This window comes from Giraffa tippelskirchi, chromosome X (assembly GCF_054371585.1).
Source record: "Giraffa tippelskirchi isolate mGirTip1 chromosome X, T2T-mGirTip1v1.2.pri, whole genome shotgun sequence".
NCBI lineage: Eukaryota > Metazoa > Chordata > Mammalia > Artiodactyla > Giraffidae > Giraffa > Giraffa tippelskirchi.
The window spans coordinates 100,556,447-100,572,552 of NC_137289.1; the positions used below are offsets into that span (position 1 = coordinate 100,556,447).

Sequence of the window (16,106 nt, forward strand, 5' to 3'; positions counted from 1 at the left end):
TTTGACCCTCTTAGGTTAGATGCCTCTCCTCTGTGTTACCAGTGTAAACCTCTATTTGTCACTTCTATGTTATACTGAATTGTCCTGTGTCCCAAGTCCTCCTCTAGGGCAAAAACTGTTTCAAGGCAGGGCATTTATTATATGTTTACTGAACTCAACTGAAAACTGCCTTTAAAAATACAAAGTTGGTTCATGCCTCTTATCGTAATAAAAGGGTTCAATAGCTGGGCATTTTCCCAAGAGCACCTTGATTGATACTAGTTTATACCAACCTACTCAAATACATACCCCTTTCCTGGCCCACCGACAGAAACCACTTGCATGCCAAAGGAGCCTCGCCCCCTGGAGGATCTGCTGCCAGCCCACTGGCCCACAACCATCCCAGCAATCTCCAGTTTTCCTCCTTGGGGTGGGATTGGATGGAGTCCTAGAAAGAGAGGAACAATGGCAGTAATGAATGGCAAGTGCAAGGTAGGATAAGAGGTGGAATAAAAGATCCACAGCCCACCTACTCTATGTATTTTTCCATTTCTCTATGATAAAAAGACTGTGATAACAAGAAAAGGTCATGGTGGAAGCAAATTTCAGAAGGGGCTGAAAATCTACATACATCCACTTTAGCAAGTGGGATGTGCCTGATTCATTTTTCAACTACAGAGCCTATACACGGTAGGCATTCAATATTTGTGGAGAGAGAATGAGGTCTTAAGATCTAGCTATTGGAAAATTATAGGCCAAAACTACCTTTTTAAAGCATGAAATGAATTTATTTCATGTACACATGTATTCATGTATTTCTGGGAGAAATATCAATAACCTCAGATATGCAGATGACACCACCCTTATGGCAGAAAGTGAAGAAGAACTAAAGAGCCTCTTGATGAAAGTGAAAGAGGAGAGTGAAAAAGTTGGCTTAAAGCTCAACATTCAGAAAACAAAATCATGGCATCCGGTCCCATCACTTCATGGCAAATAGATGGAGAAACAGGGGAAACAGTGGCTGACTTTATTTTTTTAGGGCTCTAAAATCACTGCAGATGGTGACTGCAGCCATGAAATTAAAAAAATGCTTACTCCTTGGGAGAAAAGTTATGACCAACCTAGACAGGATATTAAAAAGCAGAGACATCACTTTGCCAACAAAGGTCTGTCTAGTCAAAGCTATGGTTTTTCCAGTAGTCATGTATGGATGTGAGAGTTGGACTGTAAAGTAAGCTGAGCACCAAAGAATTGATGCTTTTGAACTATGGTGTTGGAGAAGACTCTTGAGAGTCCCTTGGACTGCAAGGAGATCCAACCAGTCCATCCTAAAGGAGATCAGTCCTGAATATTCATTGGAAGGACTGATGCTGAAGCTGAAACTCCAATACTTTGGCCACCTGATGCAAAGAACTGACTCATTTGAAAAGACCCTGATGCTGGGAAAGATTGAAGGCAGGAGGAGAAGGGGACGACAGAGGATGAGATGGTTGGATGGAACCACTGACTCAATGGACATGAGTTTGAGTAAACTCTGGGAGTTGGTGATTTACAGAGAGGCCTTGCATGCTGCAGTCCATGGGGTGGCAAAGAGTTGGACACAACTGAGCAACTGAACTGAACTGAAACATGAATTTATACATCCTCATGTAACTGGCCAAAACTACGTTTGATTCAAATGCATGTCACTACACACTGGAGGATTAGTCAAACAACCAAACAGAACAAAAAATAATGAAACTAAATTGAGAAGGAAATCAGTCCTGAATATTCATTGGAAAGACTGATGCTGAAGCTCCAATATTTGGCCACCTGATATGAACAGCCAACTCATTGGAAAAGACCCTGATGCTGGGAAAGATTGAGGCCAGAAGAAGAGGAGACAATGAGATGGTTGGATGGCATCACTGACTCAATGGACACGAGTTTGAGCAAACTCTGGGGGACAATGAAGGACAGGGAAGCCTGGTGTGCTGCAATTCATGGGGTTGCAAAGAGCTGGACACAGCTTAGTGACTGAACAACAACAACAAACTAACAGTGATTTATGATTACAAAGTAAGAATAGCAACAGTTGAAAACCAGAACCAATTAAAGACAAGATAGCATGATATCACCTTAAAACAGGAAATTCCAACCTGTGTGTGAGCTCACAAGCACAGTACAGCTCTGCAATTTGGCACAAAAGAAAGCTTTCATAAAACAGTGAATGCTAGTAAACCTTTAACTTTATTTTATGGAAAAAACCCAAATATTAATAACTCTTCATTCACTTAGCAGGTTGTTAGCAAAGAGTCCCTCATTTATATAACAATGGGAGTCTAAGGAACTAGGTGACTAGCCAATCCTAAGAGGACAAGAAAGACTTGCATTTGGGGATCCTATTGTGGCCTTTAAGAAGGCAGGAGGCTCCTCATGAGCCACCAGTAACTGGAGACTAGGTTCTATCACTGAGAGCTGGGACAGTGGTGAGGACCTTCTGAGAACTTGGCCTTAATTAAAGCTATCTTCTGAGACACAATAAAATCAGCATGTAAAGAATGAGAGAAGGCATCTGTAAAAACATCTTCAAAGGATGGAATGAAGAGCTGGCTCCCTGGTTTGTGAGACCTAATCATTACCTGAGCGAACTGAGCAGACATTTACACTGCTCACCTAGGCACATCCTTGAACTAAAACATCCATGCTGAATTTTGTGACCCTAAATTTAAGACAAATTTCAACTTTCAAGCTTTACTATTTTTAAAGTGATGAGCAATACATCACAAATACTTCAACCATACTACTCTCACCCGATCACAGAATCTTGACATTTCATGTTAAAATGTCCCCATTAAAATACTGTTTCACCAGGAAAAAGGCTGTTTGAATTATCAGGATCAGTACCTGACCTACCTAAGCAAGAGCATTTGTTTGTCATTAAGCCACAGTTCAGATATCACCATAATTTATACATACATATGTGTGTATATACTGTGTTGGTCAAAAGGTTTGTTTTTTTCTGTAAGATGGCTCTAGTAGTGCTCAATTTTCTTTAACTTCATTTGAGACAATTTTGTTAGATTGTATTGTGACAGCTGTCATATCAGCATGCATTTATTTAAAAAAGAAAGGTAAAAACTGAAATGCAAAAAAAAAAAAAAAGATTTGTGCAGTGTATGGAGAAGGTGCTATAACTGATCAAACACATCAGAAGTGGTTTGAGAAGTTTTGTAGTAGAGATTTCTCACTGGACAATGTTCCAGAGTCAGGTTGATTGGGATCAAACTGAGACATTAATTGAGAACAGTCAATGTTACACCATGTGGGAGATAGCTGATATACTCAAAATATTCAAATCAAATATTGAAAATCATTTGCACCAGCTTGGTTATGTTCATCGTTTTGATGTTGGGGTTCCACATAAGTTAAGGGAAAACCTTCTTGACTATAATTCTGCTTATGATTCTCTACTTAAACGTAATGAAAACATTTCATTGTGATGGATAATTAAAAGTGGATACTGGACAATAATGTGGAATTGAAGAGATCATGCAGCAAGTGAAATGAACCACCAACAACCACATCAAAGTTCAGTCTTCATCTGAAGAAGGTGATGTTTTGTATATGGTGGGATTAGAAGGGTGTCTTCTATTATGAACTCCTTCTGGGAAACCAAACGATTAATTCCAACAAGTACTGCTCCCAATTAGACCAACTGAAAGCAGCACCCGATTAAAAGCATCCAGAATTAGTCAACAGAAAATGCAAATCTTCCATCAGGATAGTGCAAGACCATATGTTTCTTTGATGATCAGGCAACAACTGTTACAGCTTAGCTGGGAAGTTCTGATTCATTCACCGTATTCACCAGACACTGTACCTTCAGATTTCCATTTATTTCAGTCTTTACAAAATTCTCTTAATGGAAAAAATTTCAATTCTTTGGAAGACTATCAAAGACACCTGGAACTATTCTTTGCAAAAAAATTAAAAATAAAAAGTTTTGGGAAGATGGAATTATGAAGTTGCCTGAAAAATGGCAGAAGGTAATGGAACAAAACAATGAATACCTTGTTCAATGAAGTTCATGGTGAAAATGAAAAATGTGTCTTTTATTCTAACTTTAAAAATGAAGGAACTTTTTGGCTAACCCAGTATATGTATATGTGGATCCACATGTGTGTGTATGTATTTGCTTTCCTCACTAAAACACAATCCCCTAGAGGGTACAGACTGTGACTTATTTCTCTCTATGCTCTGGAAATGTGTTAGGTCTACTCTCAGAGTGGAAATGGGTATATCAAGCTACGGTTGTTTGCTGACATTAGTCATTTACTGCTCTTCCCACTGCTCTTCCTGCAAGCTCCTGTGTATACCTGTCTATTGGGAATGAGAGAGCTAACCAGAAACCATGAAGACCCAGTTCACATGAACTGCAGTTCTAAAAAGTAAAATGTGACTCTTGGTTTTTACATCAGTTACTTCATAAGTCAAATCCTTAGGGACTAATCACTTCCATGGAGAGTAGTCTAGGAAGTCAGTGGGCTTTCTTCCCCAGGCTACACCCCTCCATTTCAATAAGCTACTCTTCAAACCACACTACAGCACAGATGGTAAATGAGATAAGATATATATGAAACTGCTGATTCTGTAACTGGCAGTAATTACTGGATGGGTTATTATGAAATAGATTGACACTGACAAACACCTTATTCTTAGGTACTGACCTGCAAACCCCCGGCTCCTTCCTTGAGGGGGAGGTGGCATTGGGCCCATGGCTCGGGGGTAAAGTGAAACAGGGTAGAGAGAGGGCACCATGGGAGGCACAAAGGTAGGTGATGGAAGTAGAGCAGAAGGCAGTGGATGGTTCATGTTGACTCCTTCAAGTATGCTCTGTCTCATCTTCTCCACTTTGGTTGCCAGATCAGCCTTCAAAGGAGGAACAGAGTAATAATAGCTGCTGCAATTTTTAAAACTTCTCCTATGTTTCAGGTACAGTATTGGGCGGTCTATGTACAAACTCACAAGTCTATTCCCACGAACGGAATCATAGCCTGGAGTTAAATGGCTCAAGGTAACATACTCAGGGAAGCCTGCCTGACACCAAAGCTCCCACTCTTTGCATGATGCCAAACTACCATCATACTAGTTCTGACCAAGGGCTTAGGAGGCACAATGACTAGGTCAAGAAAGACAAATACAACAATGAGTATTTAGAAATGGCCAATCACACAGCCAATAGGCTAGGTTATTTTTTAAGGGGGAGAAATAGAATTATGTAAAGAAAGAACAAAACTTGACACATACAAACCCTTTAAACCTTCTCCCTCATATTCAGGATCAAAGACCATGACCTCTATCCAGGAGAAGTCCATGCCTCTAGTCAAGAGGTCAGCAAACTTGTTCTGAAAAGGGCCAGATAGGTTTTGTAGGCCATACTGTTTCTGTCACAACTACCTGACTCTGCCATTGTAGTATGAAAGCAGTCATGGACAATATGTAAATGAATGAATGTGGCCGTGTTTCAAAAAGCTTTATTGGAATAAAAATTCAAATTAAAAAAAATCTTTCTGTAGTTTGCCAGCCTCTTCTCTAATCTCTCAGCTTATTCCCCACAAATGGACAAAGAACAAAGTAAGGGCTCCTTTCCCTTGCCTTCTTTCATCTTTTCCAAGGCTTTATTGCAAAAAATATCCCCTGCTTTTACTTTGTCATCTATTTTACTACCCTCTTCTATTTCCAAAATAGTTCCTTTATAAAAAATATCATTTGAAAAAATTACTTAGTTTTTGTAAATAAGTGAAATGAAATTCTAAGGATGAGGGGAAAGGCATATAGTATATCTGAGCATTCATTCCATGGGGAAAAAATAACTCAGAGCAAAAAAAAGGAATATGAAAACTTGAAGCCCATTAAAAAAAAAAAAAACAAAACTCTTTCCAACATGATTTTGTAACATGTACATAGACCCTGGGCCTTTGGGACCATCCTTGACCAAGTTAGGTTAAGGTCAGACACATTCTCCCACTTCTGCTACCTCCTTCCCCAGTGTCTCTGCTCCTTTACCTTTTTCTGCCATTCACTTTCACAGCAGATCACAGTTGATCTTAGTAGCTACCCAACATGCTGGTACCTGGCCATCGCAGAGCTCAACTAGGGATACTCTCTCCCGGCCTGCTTTAATTAGCTTGCTCTGGAACAGCTTGCCATCGAAGTAAATCCAGGGGCAGCAGTGTTCCCAAGGAACTGGCTGGCCACAGGCATCATTGGCAAACAGGGCTGTATCAACTCCGCTCATGAAGAGGGCAGCAAGCTGGATCCCTCGAGCATCCAGTTTCTCAATCTGAAACCACCACAGAGGAAAAATTACCATTAAGAAATTGCTATTATTGGTTACATTTGCTCTTATTCCTGTTTTGCTGATTATTCCAGTTAAATGAGAACATGTTACTTTTCATTACAGACATTTGAGTACATAAGCAGCCTCTATTCATTTCTTTCCCTGAGATGGTTTGGAAGATACTCATTACAAAAAAAATCAACTTTCAAATCTTAAACAGATATCCACTTGAGATACCAATTTTCTGCCTGTCAAATCAGAAAAAAATTAAAACAAAAGACCAAAAGAACATCCAATGCTGATGAGGATATGGTGAAATAAATGGCACACTCAAATAAAACTAATGAGCAATGTATATTAAAATTAAGCAATATGTATCAAGAACCTTAAAATGGTCACATTTGTTGACTCAGAAATTCTACTTTTAGGAATCTATTCTAAGGAAGTTGAGGTGTGAATAAGGCTCTAATACATAAAGATGTTAATTATTACATATAGTAAGTGAAAACTGGAAACCAAATGGCCTACATAAGAATAATTAAATGATACATCGATATGATAAAATATTTACTAAAAAATTTTAAGACATAGAAAATATGTTGTACTTTAAGTTTAAAAATACAATATAAAATTACATAAATAATATATCAACCATGTAGAAAGTGCATGACAAAAGGCTGGAAGAAACCATCAAAATGTACACAGTGGTTATCTCAAGTTGACATGTTAGATGGCTTTAACAGGAAAAGGGATAGTACTTGCAGGTCCCCTCCTAGGTGTGGTGTGGAGTTGTCAGTGCCAGCTCTAGTACCAAGTGATATCACATTTATTGTAGAAAGGAACCAACACTGTTTGTCTAAGACTGTTTTCATCTTTTCCTTAGCTGATCTCACATCAAGATTTTGTAGTTCTTACTAGACTTGATTTTCTTCTAGTTTATACTAGGGTCTCAAAGAACCATGGCTACTTAAGTCACAAGAGGAGTGTCCTGCATTAATACCTAATTGAGTACTGTATACTTAGAGCATGCTAGCCACTGTTCTAAGTGTTTTGCATGGATTATTTTATTTAATATCCTCATAATACTATAAGTAGGGAAACTGAAACTACAGAGGTTAAGCAACCTAATGAAGCTAAGATTCAAACCCAAGGCAGCCTGGCTTCAGAGCCTACTCTCTAACCTACTATAGTCTACTGCCTTCAGTTATTATGCTGGATTTACTTGCTTCCTCTTGTTTGTCTAGACTTCCTTCTAACACTCAGTAAGTATTATTTTTTTTAATTTATTTATTTTAGTTGGGGGCTAATTACTTTACAATATTGTAGTGGTTTTTGCCATACATTGACATGAATCAGCCATGGGTTTACATGTGTTCCCCATCCTGAACCCCCCTCCCACCTCCCTCCCCATTCCAGGTTCGATGCATGAGTAAGTATTATTTTTAAAAAGGAGGGTAGCACAGGGAATTATATCCATTATCTTATAATAGCCTACAGTGGAATATAATCTTCAAAAATACCAAATCACTGTGCTAACACCTGAACCTAATGTAATATTGTAAATCAAGTACTGGATTGTGTGTGTGCTCAGTTGTGTCTGACTCTTTGCGACCTGATGGACTGTAGCCTGTGGGCTCCTCTGTTCATGGAATTCTCCAGGCAAGAATACTGGAGTGGGTTGCCATTTCCTCCTCCAGGGGAACTTCCCATCCCAAGGATCGAACCTGTGTCCCCTGCACCTCCTGCACTGCAGGTAAATTCTTTATCACTGAGCCACCAGGGAGAGAGCGTAGACATTTACTCAAAGACAAACAGGGAACACCAGGATAAGTCCCCTGTAGCATCTTTTGCAAGAGTTGGAAACCTTACTGTGATCTATTGGCCACAACTTACCAGTCTTACACAATACCATTTTTTCTACCCATTCTCACCCATCAGTATGTAAGCAGTGTTGGGTTTATTAATAGACATAAATATTTGGCTAAAGTAAATCAAACATTTACCTGCAGAACTTACTCTTCTCCTCAGCTGCAGGGAAAAAAAAGACCTAAAATAGAGCTATGAGCTTGTAAAATAATTTAAATGAGGATAGTTCAAATCACCTTGAGTTCTTGAAGTTGATCTGGTTCATAAAGTTGAGTAGAAACTGCCTGTGCCAGGAAGGTGTCTAGCTCATGACGATGCAGGATTCGGCCACCAGGCCATTGAACCATGTATCTAGAAGATAACAGCATCATATTAAGTGACAAAAGCTCATTTATTCATTTCACAAACACTTAATTAGCTAAGTGTAATCTACCATGTGCCAGATGCTAGCTAGGTTCTGAAATAAAGGAAAAGAATCTCTGCCTTTGGTTACTTCATCTAGATGGTAGAGGAGACAGGCACCATTCACATATAACTACTACTAAGTTTATGGCTTCTTCCTAGCATCTCAAATCTCAGTTTTTTTCTCTTTTTCATACTACATATAGAATATTCTATCTTGCTTTTTTCATTCAACATTATAAGAACCTTTCATTCATTAAATACTTGTCAAAAACATGGTTTTAAATGACTTCATGTTCTGCATGTGTTTCATCAATTTATATAAATATTCCTATAATATTAGAAACATACTATTCATTTTCTTTTATACTATGAAGATATTCACATATTTAAATCTCATCTGTATGTCTGATTATTCATTCAAAATAGACTTCCAGAAGTGCTGATCATTTTTATTTTATTAAATTCACCAAACACTGACCTCAAGTATATGCTGGCCCTTTGTTCAGATTTTTAAAATGGACACATGGCTTTAAGGGTGCAATGTATTTAACACTGTACAATATATTCAACAATGAGAATCTGGGGGTGGTATAACTATATACCTTTATACATTTAGTGGCACAAGTATAGGCACAAGCCCTGCAATTGGAGGGAAAATCCATTCAGGACTGAACAGAGAGGTCCCTGGTGCTGACAGAATTTCACCTTGACTTCAGCCTCGAGACAAACCAAGCAGTCTGCCAGGACACAGAAACCACTGAATTCAGGACAAACAGGAGCAACAAGATATGTATTAAGGAATTGGCTCTTGCCAATTATGATTATGGGGGGGCCAGTCTGAAGCGAGCAGGGTTGCCTGGAAGCAGGAAATGTGACAACTCAAGTTCGGAATCTGTAGATTAGAACAGCAGTCTAGAGACAAAATGGTTAATGCTTTCTTCAAAAATTCCCAGTTTTCTAAACAAGTTCCTAGGATGCCTTCTTTAGACAGGGTTGAGTTAATTTTTGTATAATGTGTGAGGTTCAGATTGAAGTGTTTGTTTCTTTGGCCTATGGATGTCCAATTGTTCCAGCACCATTTGTTGAAAGGCTATCCTTTCTCCATTGAATTGTTTTTACACTTTTGAGTATACTTGTGTTGTTCTATTTCTAGGTTCTTAATTTTGTTCCATTGACCTATGGGCTTATCCCTTTGCAAATAACTCCACTGTCTTGATTATTTTGGCTACAATATTAGGTAGAGTGATTCCTATACTTCTTTTCTGCAAGATTGTTTTAGCTATTTTAAGGGCCTATATAAATTTACACATAAATTTTAGAATAAGTTTGTCTTCACTCATAAAAAACCTTGCATTAAGCCCACAGGAATTGTGTTAAATCTCCAGATCAATTTGAGAACTGACAGCTTTACAATGGTACATCCATGAATGTTCCTTCTTTGATTATTTTCATTGCCATGAAGCATAGTGATTCTGAGGTTGGTTCAGTGTTCTGGCATGCATTAGTAGTTTTATTTCACTGAGTAATATTTTATTGATGGACATCCACTTACCAGTAACAGATACTTGAGTTGTTCCTACTTTTTGACTATTATGAATAATATTTCTTTGAACATTAATGTGCAACTCTGTGTGGACCTATTTTTTCAACAGATACCTAGGAGTGAAATAAATGAGTCATATGATTATTGTATGGGATTCTTTGGTGACTCAGACAGTCAAGAATCTGCCTGCCAATGCAGGTAACCCAGGTTTGATCTCTGGGTTGGGAAGATTCCCTGGAGAAGGGAATGGCAACCCACTCCAGTATTCTTGCCTGGAGAATCCCATGGCCAGAGGAGCCTGATGGGCTATAGTCGATGGGGTCACAAGAGTCGGATACAACTGAGTGACTATTTATATATTTATGGTTAACCTGTTAAGAAAATGCCAAATTAATCTCCAAAGTAGCTATACCATTTTAAATTTCCATCAGTGTATGAGGGAATCCCAATTCTCTGCAGCCAGGCCTACATTTGTCATTGTCATTGTCTTTTTTTTATTATTATAATCATTTCAGCTGAGTGAAGTGGTGTTTCATTATGGTTTAAATTTGCATTTCCTCAATGATTACTGAAGATGAGAATCTTTTCATGTGTTTATATTACAACCCAATGTCATCTCTGATGAAATGTCTATTTACATCCTTTATTCATTTTTAGACTGAGTTGTCTGTTTTCTTATAAGTTTTAAGAGTTCATTATATATATTCTGATACAAGTCCTTTATCAGATATATGATTTGTAAATATTTTCTCTAGTCTATGGCTTGTCTTTTCTGTTTTGTAATGGTGGCTTTTGAAGAGTAAAAATTTTGTATTTGGATGAAATCTATTTTTTTAGGTGGATTTTGCTTTGGCTTTTGTATCTAAGAAATCTTCACCTAACCCAAAATCATGAAAATTTTCTCCTATAAGTTAGATAGTTTTAACTATCACATTTTAGTCTATGATCCATTTTTGTGTATAGTGTGAAGGATCTATATTCATCATTTGTATCAGGTCAGGTCAAGCTGGTTGATGATGTTTCGTGAATCTTCCATATTTTTGCTTTTTGTCTAGGTATTCTAGCCATTATTGAGAGTAGGGCATTGAAGCCTTCAACTATCATTGTTGAAGTGTCTATTTCATTCTTAAACTCTACCAGTTTTTGCTTCATGTATTTAGGGACATTGTTGTTAGGAATATATGTTTATTATATTTTCCTGATGAATTGACCCTTTTGTTACTACAAAATTTTCTTATTTGTCTATTGTAACATTACTTGTCTTAGAGTCTATTTTGTCTGATATTAGTACAGCTACTATATCTCATATGGTTATTGCTTGTATGGTATATTTTTTTCTATTCTTTGTTTTTTAACCTATTTGTGTCTTTGAATCCAAAGTATATCTCCTGTAGATAGCTCATGCTTTGTATCAAATCTCACAATCTCTGCCTTTTGATAGGAATGTTCAGTCCAGTTACATTTGATGTAGTTGTTGATATGTTTAGATTTACAGGTGTCATACCTTTTTTGCTTTTTTGTTTGTTCTTCTTTTACTGCCTTCCACTGCATTAAATACTCTCCAGTATAGCATTTTAATTATTTTGGTTTTTTTTTTTTTTACTATATTTTAGTTATTTTCATAATGGTTGCTGTGTAGATTACAAAATACATCTTAACTTACACACCACATTAAATTAGTACTAAGTAATTCCAGTAGAAGGTAGAAACATTACTCCAATACAGTTCTCTCCTTTCCTCCCTCCACTATGTTATTACTGTCATGTGTATTATGCTATTATTCTAAAACCAACACACAATTTTATACCTATTGACTTATGCAGTTGTCTTTTAAATAGGTTAAGTGAACAAATGAGAAAAAAAAATATATTTATACCACTTTTTATATATAACCACTACAGGTGGTTATTATTCATTCATTTGGTGTCATTTCCTTTCAATGTGAAGGACATCTTTTAATACTTCTTATATGGCAAGTTGACAGCAATAAATTCTCTTAATCTTTGGTTATCTAGGGATCTATTTCATTTTCCTTTCTACTTTACAGCTTTATTGAGATAAAATTATTATACAATTCATGTATTAATAGTGTATAAAGTCACTGATTTTAGTTAATCCACAGGGCTATGTAATTGTCACCACTACACTTAAATCACCCCCAAAAGAAGCCTCATATCCATTACCATTCACTCTACATTTGCCCCTCCCTCAGACCCCTGGTAATCCCACATCTACAGATTTGCTTATTCTGAACATTTCATATAAATAGAACTATGTATGTCATTTTGTGACTGGTGTATTTCACTTAGCCTACTGTTTTCCAAGGTTCATCCACGTTTAGCATAAACCAATAGTTAATTCCTTTTTATAACTGAATAATATTTTTTTAATAAATTTATTTATTTTAGTTGGGGGCTAATTACTTTACAATATTGTAATAGTTTTTGCCATACATTGACATGAATCAGCCATGGGTTTACATGTGTTCCCCTTCCTGAACCCCCCACCCACCTCCCTCCCCATCCCATCCCTCTGGGTCATCCCATTGCCCCAGTCCTGAGCCTTTGTCTCATGCATCGAACATGGAATGGTGTTCTGTTTCACATATGATAATATATATGTTTCAATGCTATTCTCCCAGAACGTCCCACCCTCACCTTCTCCCTCAGAGTCCATAAAATTGTTCCATGCATCTGTGTCTCTTATTCTGTCTCGCATATAGGGTTATCGTTACCATCTTTCAAATTCCATTTATATGCATTAGTATACTGTATTGTTGTTTTTCTTTCTGGCTTACTTCACTCTGTATAATGGGCTCCAGTTTCATCCATCTCAGTAGAACCGATTCAAATGTATTTTTTTAATGGCTGAGTAATATTCCATTGTGTATATGTACCACAGCTTCCTTATCCATTCGTCTGCTGATGGACATCTAGTATAACTGAATAATATTTTATTGTATGACTATACTACATTTTGTTAACCCATTCATCAGTTGATGGACATTTGAGTTATTTCCACTTCTTGGGTATTATGAGTAATGCTATATGAATATTCAAGAACATGTTTCTGTGTGAATATGTGTCTTCATTTTATGTTCCTACCAGCAGTGTTCCAATTTCTCCACATCCTCACCAACACTTGTTGTTAGTCTTTTTAATTATAGCCACCCTAATGGGTATAAACTGGCATCTCATTGTATTTTTGATTTGCAGTTCCTTAAAGATTAGTGATGTTGAATATCTTTTCATATGCTTATTGGCCATTTATATATCTACTTTGGAGAAATGTCAATTGAACTTTTTTGCCCATTTGATTTTTAAATCAAATCATCTCTCCTTTATTATTGAGTTGTAAGAATTCTTTATACATTCTGGATACTTTAGACACTTATCAGATATACGATTTGCATTTTATCCCATTCTGTTAGTTGGGTTCTCACTTTTCTTCATGGCATTATCTCTACCACACAGGCTTTTAGCTTTTTGTTTTTAATTGGAGTATAATTTTTTTTGATTGGAGTATAATTTTTAAATTTCTTAACTGGAATATAATTGCTTTACAATGTTGTGTTAGTTTCTGCTGTACAACAACGTGAATCAGCTATAAGTACACATATATCTCCTCCCTTGTGAGTCTTCCTCCCCACCACCCAACATCCCACTCTTTTAGGTTATCACAGAGCACTGAGCTGGGCTCCTTGTGCTATACAGCTACTTCCTGTAGCTACCTATTGTACACATGGTAATGAATATATATGTCAATGCTACTCTCTCAATTCATCTCCCACCTCCCCTTCCCCTACTGTGTCCGTAAGTCTGTTCTATACATCTATGTCTCTATTCCTGCCCTGCAAATAGGTTCATCTGTACCATTTCTCCAGATTTCATATATATGTGTTAATATACGATATTTATTTTTCTCTTTCTGACTTACTTCACTCTGTATGACCAAGTCTAGGTCCATCTACATCGGTTCAAATGACCCAATTTCATTCCTTTTTATGGCTGAGTAATATTCCATTGTATATATGAACCAAAACTTCTTTATCAATTTATCTGTTGATGTACATATAGGTTGCTTCCATGTCCTGGCTACTGTAAATAGTGCTGCAATGAACATTGGGGTACATGTGTTCTTTTGAATTATGGTCTTTCTCAGGGTATATTCCCAGTAGTGGGACTGCTGTGTCATATGGTAATTTTATTCCTACTTTTCTTCATACTGTTCTCCATAGTGGTTGCATCAATTTATATTCAAACCACCAGTGCAAGAGGGTTGGTGCCCTTTTCTCCACATCCTCTACTGTATTTATTGTTTGTAGATGTTTTGATGATGGCCATTCTGACTGGTGTGAGGTGATACCTCATTGTAGTTTTGATTTGCATTTCTCTAATAATGAGCAAAGTTGAACATTTTTTCATGTGTTTGTTGGCCATCTGTATGTCTTCTTTGCAGAAATGTGTGTTTAGGTCTTCTGTCCACTGTTTGACTGGGCTTTTTTTTTTTTTTTAAATATTGAGCTGCATGAGCTGCTTATACATTTTGGAGACTAATCCTTTGTCAGTTGTTTTGTTTGCAATTATTTTCTCCCATTCTAAGGGTTGTGTTTTGATCTTGTTTACAGTTTCCTTTGCTGTGCAAAAGTTTTAAGTTTAATTAGGTCCCATTTGTTTATTTATGTTTTTACTTTCACTGCTCTAGGAGGTGAGTCAAAAAGGATCTTGCTGTGATTTATGGCAAAGAGTGTTCTGCCTATGTTCTCCTCTAGCTTTATAGTATTCAGTGTGGCATTTTGGTCTTTAATCCATTTTGAATTTATTTTTGTGTATGGTCTAAGAAGCGTTCTAATTTCATTCTTTAACATGTAGCTGTCCAGTTTTCCCAGCATTACTTATTGAAGAGACTATCTTTCCTCCATTGTATATTCATGTCTCTGTTGTAAAAGATAAGTTGACCATAAGGTGTGTGGGTTTATCCAGGCTTTCTATCCTGTTCCATTGATCTATATTTCTGTTTTTGTGCCAGTACCATAGTGTTTTGATTACCACAGCTTTGTAGTACAATCTGAAGTCAGGGAGCCTGATTTCTTCCCTTCCATTTTCTTTTTCAAGACTGCTTCAGCTATTTGGGGTCTTTGGCATATCCATACAGATTGTAAAATTTTTTGTTCTAGTCTGTGAAAAATGCTATTGGGAATTTGATATGGAATGCACTGAACCTGCAGATTGCTTTGGATAGTACAGTCATTTTTACAATATAGATTCTTCCAATCCAAGAACATGGTATATCTCTCCATCTATTTGTGTTGTCTTTGATTTCTTTCATAAGTGTCTTATACTTTTCTGCATACAGGTCTTTTGTCTCCTTAGGTAGGTTTATTCCTAGGTATTTTATTCTTTTGGGTGCATTGGTGAGTGAGATTGACTCATTAATTTCTCTGATTTTTTCTGTTGTTAGTGCATAGGAATGCAAGAAATTTCTGTGTATTAATTTTGTATTACGTGACTTTACTAAATTCATTGATCAGCTCCAGTAGTTTTCTGGTGGCATCTTTAGGATTTTCTATGTATGGTATCATGTCAACTGCAAACACTAATAGTTTTACTTCTTTTCCTTTCTGGATTCCTTGTGTTTCTTTTACTTGTCTAATTACCATGGCAAGGTCTTCCAAAACTATGAGGGTGGGGACCCTTGTCTTGTTCCTGGTCTTAGAGGAAATACTTCCAGTACTTCACCATTGAGAATAATGTTTGCTGTGGATTAAGCTTTTAGTTTTGATCTAGTCCAATTTATGTACTTTTCTTTCTGTCATGCTTCTGGCATTATATCTAAGAAATCATTGCCTAGTCTGAGATCATGAAGATTTACGTGTTGTCTTCTAAAGGTTTTATAATTTGGGCTTTTACATATAGGCTTATGACACATTTTGAGTTAATTTTTGTATATTATGTGAGGTAGAGATCCAGCTTCACTCTTTTGCATATGAAT

At 36.9% G+C, this 16,106-nt stretch overlaps 1 protein-coding gene across 4 annotated transcripts in view; it reads right to left on the bottom strand.

The window, feature by feature from the left end:
* Positions 1 to 16,106, bottom strand: part of FAM120C (family with sequence similarity 120 member C) — a 147,521-nt gene that overhangs the window by 18,912 nt on the left and 112,503 nt on the right. For 2 of the 4 annotated variants that reach the window (XM_081565456.1, XM_081565455.1), the window contains 4 exons: positions 8,404 to 8,518; positions 6,095 to 6,304; positions 4,689 to 4,890; positions 289 to 427 (listed from right to left, as the gene is read on the bottom strand). In XM_081565456.1, coding sequence (XP_081421582.1) covers positions 289 to 427; positions 4,689 to 4,890; positions 6,095 to 6,304; positions 8,404 to 8,518 — 666 coding nt within the window. The remainder of the gene's footprint in view (positions 1 to 288; positions 428 to 4,688; positions 4,891 to 6,094; positions 6,305 to 8,403; positions 8,519 to 16,106) is intronic. The other 2 variants (XM_081565457.1, XM_081565458.1) reach the window with 2 other exon arrangements.